The sequence below is a fragment of the Anser brachyrhynchus genome (assembly GCF_964034855.1).
Source record: "Anser brachyrhynchus genome assembly, chromosome: 26".
In the NCBI taxonomy this organism is placed as follows: domain Eukaryota; kingdom Metazoa; phylum Chordata; class Aves; order Anseriformes; family Anatidae; genus Anser; species Anser brachyrhynchus.
The window spans coordinates 7,060,329-7,071,107 of record NC_137719.1 but is presented as its reverse complement, the minus strand read 5'-3'; the positions used below and the strand labels follow the sequence as shown (position 1 = coordinate 7,071,107).

The window sequence follows — 10,779 nt, the reverse complement described above, 5'->3', positions numbered from 1 at the left end:
GCTTCGCCTCGGCCGCGCGCCCCCCGCCCCGCGCGCGGCACCCGGGCGGCCCTAAGGGGCGGCGGCGCGGCGGGGCGGCGCTGCGCATGCGGGCTCGGGGCGACCGAGGGCTCTCCCGGAGCGGAGCGGGGCGGGGCGGCGCGGCCGGCAGGTAGCGGCGGGTCCCGGGCGCGGCGCGGCTTCGCGGAGCCGGCCTGGCGGAGCCCGGCGGCGTCTCCCGGGGCGAGGCTGGGTGAGGGCCCCGGGGGGGCGCCGGGAGCGCGCTCGCCGGCTCGCTGCGGCCGGCGCTCCCGTGCCCTTGGGTGGGGCTTCGCGCTCGCCGGAGGCGGCGGCTCCGTGGCGGCGGCCCCGTCGCGCGGGCCGGGCCGGGCCGGGCCCTCCCTGCGGGCAGTCGGGGTCCTGCCGGTGGCCGGCGTCTGGGCCTGGGAGCAGCGACCGGCGCCGTCGGGAACGGCCGCGCGTTCCGCTCCGCTGCGCCCGGCGGCGCCGAAGGGCGGGGCCGCTGCCGCGGGGCTCGGCAGCAGAAACGCGGTCGGCACCGCGAAGCCCGGCTGCTCGCGGGCCCGTTGTGCTTCGTCGCTCGATGAGGTTGGGCCGTAGCTGTTCCACACGCGAGTGCGGAGGTTCTCGTGTTTATTCACTCTGGTTTCCGATTTGGCGTTTTATTTTTGCGGTTTACGTGCGGTTGTTGACTTGCTGCATGCTACAGCTAAAGATGGCAGCGTTAGCGATCGCCTGCCCTAGCCTTTTATTCCTCGATACGTTGTCTCCCAGTGGCTGTTACAATGATTTCCTTGTTGGAAAGCAAGTCGAAGTATGACATTAAGAAGATACCGTTTAAAAAGAAGGCATTTAACATAAGCAGTGCAGCTTATTTCTGGCAAACCTATTTAAAAAAAGAACGCACGCACACAAAAAAATAAAGGAGTTGAAACTTCTGAATTAAGAGTTTGTGTGAAAAAGCCATGTTTTATCAGAAAGATATGCAATGTTTTGCAAGAAAGATATGCTCTGCTCCATAGCTAGGTCGCCAAAATCATTGTATGTATTAAAACTCCACTGTTGTAAAAGTCTATATTGATTGTTTTTCATCAGTTTAATGACTCACTAATTTTAATTTTTCCTCTCCATGTCTGACAGGTAAAAAGGCCTTTTTATGTAGTACATTTGCGAAGTGCCTATTTTATGACCTGATCTTCAGATAAGGAACCTGCAGTCGTGTCCAGCTGTTTTATATCCTCTAGACCCACGGGTACATATTGATAGATACATAGCGCAGGTTAGATATTAAGTCACTGAACGTAGAGCATTTGTTCGCTGTGGGATGCAAATTGCATGACAGCTTCATTTTAGGAAGGGGCTCGCTATCTGAAAGCAGGACTTAATTGCTTAATATGGATAGAGTTGCATTTGTGACAGAGAGACTGAGTATTTTGCAAAGCTATTTGGATTTTGATTACCTGTATTTTTAGAAAGCAAAGCCAGAAGCTGTTAAGGAAATAGATTTCTGGTTATATAAAGGTTTCTAGTTATATAAAGGTTAAAGAAATACTTGTTAGGTTTTTGCTAAAAGCGTGAGTAAGAAATAGAATATTAACATCAGGATTACAATGTGGGGAAGGGAAAGAAAAGTAACTAAATTGGTGGAAGTGACATGATGATTTTGGGGGGTTTTGCTTGAGTTATTATTATTTCTTTTTCATTAGTCTTTTGTTATGGCGCAAGTAACAAATGCGGGGTGGGGGTTTTCTCGTGTTGGGTGTTGCAGGGAACAATGTCAGCAATTTAATCAGCCGCACGAAAAACTAAGTGGCAAAGGGTTAGCATTAAAATTAATCAAAAGCATCATTTTTGATGGCCTTTCTTTTCTGGAGCAGGTGTACCTCTGCACTTAGGTAAACTTATTCTAGAAGGGAAAGATGAATTTTCTATGAGGGGAAGAGTGTTTGTGCTTTTTTAACGTGGATTAACTGATGTACGGTGTAGCTTCACATCTGTCCTTTTGAGTTTTGTATTCCATGTCAGTTGTAGCAGCTATCTGTGTTAGAAAGTGTAGCTGTTGCTGTTTTGTACACGGAGTGCAGAAATACTGGCAGCTACTGGACAGTGTAATGAGATCTTTCTATGTATTTTCCGAATCTCTGGAAAACTTCCTAAGAATTTACAAGTTTATATGGAAGTCAATTATCTTTTCCTTTGGGATTGTTCAGTGCTGACATGGCTTCACTGCTTGGAGCCCCTTTCAGAAAGGGTCCTGTCAGGAAAGCAATGTTTGCATGTTATTGGAATGGTGATAAATGCTCATATGAGCTCTTTTGGCAACGTAATAGCAGAATATGAAGTCTAGGTATGTAGTTGAATTTAAGGCTGCTCCTAGTGTTTAGGAGCAGATTGTTTTCTGACAAAGCAACAATGACACAAGCATGACTTTCATGAACATTCTTCAAAGGCCTTGCAGTTTCTTATCTGTGAAGCATGCATAGGGTACTTAGTCATAGATGTCTATACGTGCTTTGAAGATAGTTTAGATTTTATGCTGTTAAACCTAAGATTCTTACAGCTTCCACTGTGTTTCAGATCCCATGGCTGTCCCACCATCGTACAGTGACTTGGGAAAGTCTGCCAGAGATGTATTCAATAAGGGCTATGGTAAGTGACATGACTGAGGTTTGGTAATAATTTCATATTTTATCTTGGGTGTCTTGAAAACTACAATAAAAACACTACTATTTGAGAAAGCCATTAAATACCTCGTGGTAGGAATCCAGCAGAAGGATGGACCACCTTGAATCACCAGAATCCCTTCAATCTATCATCACTAAGATGAATAACTGATGAAATATGAAAATAGGCTATTTCAGGCCAGTGTTCCCTATGTGCCGGACTTGCTGCGCATGTAGCAAATAAACCTTGCTTGCATATTGTGGTGAAACAGATGCTGTGTACTCTTCTATTTTCAGGATTTGGAATGGTCAAGTTAGAGTTGAAGACCAAGTCTTCCAGTGGGGTGGTAAGTGCTGGGAGCTTTCAACATCACCAGCGTTGAGGGGAGGACAAATTCCTAAAATGGTGGTAATATCTTGATAGCAGGTGTTGCTTCTTTCTTTCATTTCTCAATTTAAAATTGTTAGCCAACTGATCTGTTTCTATAACAATTTATGGAACTCATGTAGTGGTACTTCTTTTCCTCTGGTGTGCAAGAATTTTCACATACTTTGTTCGGGATGTACCGTTTTCTTTCCAGTTCCCATTGCAACAACCATGCACACAGTTTTTCTTCACCATATATAGGTCTCACTTCTGTTTATGAACGCAGTTGAGATTCTCTGCTGTTGGTTTTTATAAGATTTTTAGTTCACAGACTTTTCATCCAAAAGGCCAAGGGATAAAAAAGAACCACGGTTTGCCTTAACTTCATTTTCACATCTCCACTATGCTTATAATGCAGGACCTAATTAATTAATTAAAACTAAATAGTCCTCCTGACATACTTTATGTAGAATTTCAGAGCATTTTATAGGTGTTAATTAAGATTTATAGCACTTAAGGTAATTAGAAAATATGGTGATCCCCATTTTAGTGGTGGAAAAATGGCCCTCCCTTGTGACTTCACAGGAAAGCTGGAAAAACCACGAATGGATTTCTAAATTTTGGTCTTTAAGCACAGGCATATGTATTTTATACTAGATAAGCTTATTCTTACAATGACTCTCAATTTCTTGAGTGCTAGCACTTACTGCTATCCTTTGTAGGCCTGTCCTGCTTTTCAGCCTATCTCATAACCATATTTGCTTTAGCTCCCTTCTCTTGCATTCTTGTCGTGCAAATGGCATAAGTCATTCCTTTGGTATTACTGCGTGCTGTCTCAGTTACGTTTTTGATGGATTACTTGCATCGTGCACCCGGCACACAAGGCCGAGGAACTCCATGGTCTCTGTATTACAACAGCTGTCAATTACTGACATCAAAGAATGTGCGTAGTTTTCCTGCCATGAAGTTTTGATTCTCAATAATATGGTAATTGTTAACTACACTGTCTTGTGATGGAACATGCACAACTCTATTAAGTTCTAAAATGGGTTTTTCCTTCTCCATGCAACTTTCATTTTGGATGCTTAACCAGCTGGTAAGAACAGTGACTGTTTTGTCATGTTGGCTTTTTATTACTTTCTCTGGTGAGGTTTTCTGTGGGGGATATCGTTTGTAATGTGCTAGGTTGTTCTGCATCATATTTTCATTTACATCATGAAGTTTGACTTGGGTCCATAGTGCTTAATCTCCTGTACGATACATGTATGTAAAGCCATTTACAATCTCTGTCCCAACAATTCAAAATAAGAACACAATAAAAACAGCACGAGGAAAATCAAGATAGATATGGTACTGGTACAGTTGTCTATTGCTAAAGGTGTTGTGCTCATTAGCGTTTGTAATGAGCATTCTGCTGCAATATATGGTTTGGGGGTTGGAGGAGAGGCTGGGCACAAAGTGTGAAATCTAAATCTAGTACTTGACTACTAACAGGATCTCTGACTGATATTGAAATGTTTTTGTTTGCTTTTGATGACAGTTCTTAGTGTAAGAGGTCTTTTACCAACCTAAGCAAGTTCCAGGGCTCTATCAGCACATCTTGATAATAAATATCCAGAACAGAGATGCCAGAAATGAGTGGGCATTTTGAGATGCAAAAAGAATCGTTTTGGGTGTGGATAGGGAAGAGGATGATGATTTTGAGTGTTCTGGTTTTAAGGTCTAAGGGTAGCAAGTGTTTGTGTTAGCATTTGACAAGTGGAAAGAGGTAAAGTACTGAACAGTGCTGAAACTCATATTGTCCTCTTGGCAGGAATTTACAGCAACTGGCTCTTCTAACACAGACACAGGCAAAGCTTCAGGTAGTCTAGAGACAAAATATAAGATCAAAGACTATGGACTTACATTCCTCCAGAAGTGGAACACGGACAACACATTGGGAACAGAAGTTTCCATGGAGGATCAGGTAAGAGGAAGCTGATACTCTGAAAATGTTCCCGCAATTGGTATGAGAAAATACTGAGCTGAGCAGAAAACACTGAGGAATGAAAGTTACACAAAACTCCCTGGAGTACTAAAAAGAAAGAAGTCATGGTAAATGTGCCCAGTGATCAGACTGAGAGACAGCATCATGAATTTTAGCGCAGGGAGTGCAAGCATAACCATAGCCAAGTGCTGCTACATAACGATACCAAGATACAGAGTTATTGCAGATGTCAGCATGCCAAATTAGCTTTTTGAATGAATATCGCTATTATCCACTCTGAACACAAGTTTTTTGTTTTTTTTTTTTTTTTAAACTAACTTTAGCTATGTAGAGCTGTCACTACTACAGTCATGAAAGAAAACCGGAGAGGATTTTCTGTTTTAAATGCCATAATATGTAAGGCCCTAAGTTTGGCTGCCTTGAGACTGAAGGCTTCGGCTGAAGAGAAAATTTGCAACTTGGCGCTGCTTAAGCAAAGGGTTGCTGTTATACAATGCTCTTAAAATACAAAACTCCTTTTCAAAGTCAATAGCTTTATGCTTTTCACTTAATGCCTACGAACTAAGGTAAAAGTTCCAAAGGTAATAAAAGTTTTGTGGTGCTCTCCACTATGTATGTCCAACCCTTTTTATAGTTAAGGTTTTGCACTTTTACCAGTGCTTTAACACGTTCAACTCAAAATGACGTGGAACAGCTGACCCCGGTACGTGGTTTGGCCAGTGAAGTAGTACTGTGTCTCAACATATGCATAGGTTCTGAGAGGGATTTTTAAGCTACAGCATGGATTATTGGCTCTATAGGGAATAAATAAATAAAACTGAAGAGGTTTTTTTAACACAGTTTCTCAGTTTTCTTGTCAACACTACATTTGAAATATTCCCATAATAACAAATCTTCAAAGTGTGTGCTGTTAATGGTGCCTCATTGTAGGGAGAAAAGCCAAATTTTAATCCTTTATCATACAGCATCTACAGATCTCTTTGTAAAAATGTGTGGGAGACTTTCTGTTCATGTCACGCCTTCTCTTTAGACCTGAAGTAGCACCATAGTAATGTAATAAAACAAGCCATGTTTTGGCAGAGTTGTGAGCAGACTTCTCTGTTTTTCTTTACAGTTGGCTGAAGGACTGAAGGTGGCTCTTGACACTGTATTTGTACCAAACACAGGGTAAGTATTTTCAGTCACCGTTATCTAAGGAGTCCTAGAATTGCCCTTAACTTCTCATTAGAAATGCTTATACTGTACATTGTGTAAATGCTCAAAACTTACCATTACTGAATGGTCATATTCAAATATTGCAACAGGAAGGAACTCATGGTGTAAAAAAGAAAAAAATCAAGAACTTTGTTCTGCAGGTACTGTAGAGTATTTTGAAGGCAATGGGCAGAATAAGCTCTGCTAGAAATGACTCTGGCTTTTTGGCCACTGCAAATTTATCATTTTAGAGGAGGTATTATATTCCTGTAACTCGCTCCTTGAATAGCTAGGTCTTACAGGGACTGCTTAATTTGTACCATCTTTCTCATGGGGTTCCAGGTCCAATTGCTGTCAACCCAGTGCCTTAGGAACACAAAGCAGCTTTTTTTTTTTTTCCCTGAAGCCTGTGGAAGTAGAACAGCCTGTGTATTATGATAGGCAGTGTAATAGCACTTTTTTGTCTTTTTAAAATTATTTCTTTTTTGGTTGACAGAGCAAAGAAAGTGTGTATATGGGTTATATATGTCTGGATATACATGAAGGTTGAGACTGCTTTGTAAACAATTACTGGTATTTCTTTATCGTTGGGAACAGCGTAACAGAAAAAAATCAGCGTTTTAGATACTACTTGGATATAAGCAATTAGAAAAAGAGTTAAAGATGAGCCTCCGGGCCTGGGTATGCACAGCACAGTGTCCTGCTGTATCTTCAAAGATAAAGGAGGCTGGGGAGAGGATGATGGAGGTGATAAGATTTTGTTGCAGTTAACTTTGAATCGGTAGCAAAAGGAGCAGAAAGACACATTGGTGACAGAGGAACAGGCTTCTTTGGAAGACTGACTAAATGGATGATGCATGGAATGCATGGAGGATGAGGAAATTCCTTCTCAGTAAGGGAGAGTGGTATCCAGCAGTGAAGGAGGAAGGAAAGCGGGCAGTGCACACAAAGGAACAGTGGAGAGAATTGAGCAGCCAAAAAAATCACTAAAAGACAAAAAGACCAGCTATCAATGTGGGATGTCACAGATGCTGCTTGAAAGAAACTGATGGTGCCATAACATACTGCTCTTATTTGCGGTGAACAGAATTTGAAACCTGATATTTTTTGAGTAATAAGCAAAAAGATTAATGCCTTTATAACTTCTTGAGGATTTTAAGGAGGTTGAAAATGTTGGAAGTAGCACCACCAAATACATGTAACATCAGTGTTACCCTTATCCCACGCGCTCTTCAGCAGTTGTGGTGATTTTAAGTTTTGAGTAGGTATTACAGTCATTTAATGCACTGGCCCTAAAGGACATACATACAGGATTAAAACTACCTATAATATATACCACCAGGGATAAAATGAAATGTTTCTCTGCAGGAAGAAGAGTGGAAAGTTGAAGACATCCTACAAAAGAGAATATGTAAATCTAGGCTGCAATATAGACATTGATCTCTCTGGACCAACGATCTATGGCTGGGCCGTGCTGGGCTATGAAGGCTGGCTTGCCGGCTATCAGATGGCTTTTGATACGGCCAAGTCTAAGCTTTCGCAAAACAACTTTGCCTTGGGATATAAGGCAGGAGACTTTCAGCTGCACACTAATGTGTAAGTATTAATCTGAGCCTAGAGAAAATTATCAGAGGATCCAAACCAGATGAATAGTGAGAATTAACTGAGCTAGGTAAAAGGTGGAAGGAGGGAGGATGCTGATTTATTTCAAAAGTAATTCACATCATGTTTTCATCTTCAGTACAATTAAAGCAGAGTCAACTTCTCAACTTTTGGTTGTCTGTTAAGACTGTTTCAGGGTGATCTTGGTTTTGTGTACACAAGATAGTGGCATAAAGGCACTTCACACTGTTAGTTTGGAATTAAAGTTGGTAAACTTCAACTTCTATTTTGGCACTAGATAAGAGTCTTCAGTTAAGCTATCTTACCCTTTCCCTCACTAAAGAGAGAGCTTCTGGCTCAGAAATGCCCAGGGTTGAGGAGAGAGGTGTGTGTTACATCGTTCTTTGAGTGTTTCCAGCTACCTTAGTGTAGCTCTAGCCTTCGCATTCAGATGCTTCAAGAATCCTTGAACTTTTTATATTCAAACAACTGCTATGCAATAACTTTGTTTTCAGTCTCGTCATTTCCATAGCTGACTTAAACCTCTTTCTAGGTTTGTCCCTTTATACATTATCAGAGGCTTTTCTCCTTAAGACAAGTAAAGTTTTGTTTTTTGTCAGAATCTCAAACGTTGTGTCTTGGTTACTGGTAAGTTGTGGTCAGTTAAGCAAACAATACCCATGTTTTGGGTAAATATCAGAACATCTGTGAGCTCCAGCTAGGAATTATATGACCATGGGTCCACTGGACACCTTGGTTCATTTTGAGATAATGGTCAAAGGATTATGGGAAAGGAAGGGATAATCTCAAGGGTTGCTATTTACTGACACTTGCATCTCTTACATACAGAAATGATGGCACTGAATTTGGTGGGTCTATTTATCAGAAAGTTAATAATAAGGTTGAGACATCAGTCAATCTTGCATGGACTGCTGGCAGTAACAACACACGTTTTGGTATTGCTGCTAAGTACCAACTGGATGAGAAGACTTCCATTGTGGTAAGATTTTTTTTTTTTTTAAAGCAACAAGTATTTCAAGCTCCAATAAATGCTGAAAACTAGTGATGTGAAATAGTTGCTCCAAATAGTTACTGAGAAAGTATGGTAGACAGCAAACTGTTGTGGTTTAAACATCAACTAGGACTACAAGTCATATTTGTGAAACATCTTAAAAATCTAAACCCCTCTTTCGTCTGTGCTGAAACAGTTGCTATTGTGCCTGGAGCCTACGCAAAATGTGTTTTCAAAAGGTAATATGAGTATGAAGTATTCTTTTACATTGTGGATTAGGTAAGAATTAGACAAAACTACTGTAGTAAGATGACAGTTCAATTGAGCTTACAGCCCTCTCCTAACAGAGTTATGTAGCTCTTGAAAATCAGTCAAGGTCCTGAGCTAAGTGCCATTACTGACACTTACAAAGTCTTGCAGAAATGTTAGGGCCAAAAAAAAAAAGAAATTGGGGTGGGCACTGGGAAAAGATGATTGGGAGAGATAACATGCTCATCAGGAAGCAACAGTGAATAAAAGTAACTGCATACATAGTAACACTAAGCACTTAAGTAGCAAGCATTTGTTAAGCTTTAAAACAAGAATTAGTTCCAGGATAATTCAGCCAGAATTAAAAATAGGAAATACTATTGTAAACAGCTCAGAACTTAGTAAAAGATAGGTTTGCATATTCATAAATTTGTTGCTCATTCCTTAGAAAAGACAGGGTGGGACTTGATATAGGTGTAGTATGCCACGATTTGAAGAAAAGATGGAACCTATTTCTTGTGCCTGTTCCAGTTAGAAGGTAAAGTGGAGGAACATAGTGAAAACCGGGTATACTGGAAACTTGTAGGGGAAAAGGCTAGAATACTCCACAGCTAGAGATCAATCTACAGGTAGCTGAAAGAATGAACAGGGCACTAGGGCAACTTTCTGAATATTTGTACATGGCGGTGATTTTTTTTTTTCCTGTAGGCTAAAGTGAATAATGCCAGCCTGATTGGAATTGGTTATGCACACACCCTTCGACCTGGTATGTAAGCCCAAGTAGTAGCAAATCCTACTAGTTACTATGTTGTGGGTTATTTTACTATCATCTCTAGAATGGAATAGAAGGACAAAAAACCAAAAACTAGAAATCTTACACAGGTACATGGAAGTAAAGGCTGTGTATGCACATAAGCTCCTATAGCAAATAAGACATGTTACTAAGACTCAGGTACTTGGTGAGAAGGTGTTATACCGGGACATTATTGTATGAAGACTCTCCTTCCTTGCTTTTCTAGGTATAAAGTTGACCCTCTCAGGCTTGATTGATGGCAAGAATTTCAGTGCTGGAGGTCACAAAGTTGGGCTGGGATTTGAACTAGAAGCTTAATGCAGTTTTAAGTAAAACAACAGATGGTGCTCTGGAAGATGAAGGAAAAGCATACCCCGTATGTTTTGGCCTTAACATTACTCTGAAATCTCCAGCAGTGTGAACTTTGTACTCTTCCAAAGAATGCTCTTAACCCAACGTTGAAGTCCAGCGACTGCAGGCACCTCCACAGAAGATACTTGAAGGCATGCATGGGAGTTGTGATGTTTGTGCCCCATTTTTCACTTGCTTATCATATTGTAAATGGGCTCCTAAAAGGAGAATATCCCACCTCTCCCCATTATTGTACTGCATCCTGCATGTCCTACCTTTCACACCCTTTTACAAAAGGTAATCTCTGTGCTACAGTGTAACATTTGATTTTACATCAGAAATGAAATAAATGTCACAGTTGGAACATAGCGTTGGTTCAGGTAAGCTATTCTCTGGGCAGTGGGGCTTTTCTTTTTGGTGGATCCTGTGCAGATTATCTGTTAGTCATACTTAAAGTTTTACTAAACTATATGTAAAATTACAGGGTGGTTGAGGTTGGAAGGGACCTCTGGAGCTTATCTGGTCCAAGTGCCCTGCTCAAGCAAGGCTACGTAGAGTTGC

General features: G+C 41.3%; 1 protein-coding gene across 4 annotated transcripts; it reads left to right on the top strand.

The window, feature by feature from the left end:
* Positions 1-9: 9 nt before the first annotated feature.
* VDAC3 (voltage dependent anion channel 3) lies at positions 10-10,586 on the top strand. Of its 4 annotated transcripts, none has more exons than XM_080568282.1 (10): positions 10-151; positions 1,141-1,252; positions 2,578-2,649; positions 2,961-3,010; positions 4,844-4,996; positions 6,132-6,184; positions 7,580-7,807; positions 8,663-8,813; positions 9,783-9,840; positions 10,094-10,586. In XM_080568282.1, exons 3-10 carry the CDS (start codon positions 2,583-2,585, stop codon positions 10,183-10,185), a joined length of 852 nt encoding a protein of 283 aa, XP_080424408.1. In that variant the 5' UTR covers positions 10-151; positions 1,141-1,252; positions 2,578-2,582; the 3' UTR covers positions 10,186-10,586. The 4 variants fall into 4 exon arrangements, with proteins under 4 accessions (XP_080424408.1, XP_080424410.1, XP_080424409.1 ...); XM_080568284.1 differs by having other exon boundaries at positions 1,141-1,279; XM_080568283.1 differs by having other exon boundaries at positions 90-232.
* The last annotated feature ends 193 nt before the right edge of the window (positions 10,587-10,779 follow it).

Bases quoted from the DNA above. Each gene is read 5' to 3' on its own strand.
- VDAC3 (XM_080568282.1), top strand. From the start codon at position 2,583: ATGGCTGTCCCACCATCGTACAGTGACTTGGGAAAGTCTGCCAGAGAT. The intron at 6,185-7,579 runs GTAAGTATTTTC...GTTTCTCTGCAG, and splicing joins GTATTTGTACCAAACACAGG to GAAGAAGAGTGGAAAGTTGA. The intron at 9,841-10,093 runs GTATGTAAGCCC...TTGCTTTTCTAG, and splicing joins TGCACACACCCTTCGACCTG to GTATAAAGTTGACCCTCTCA.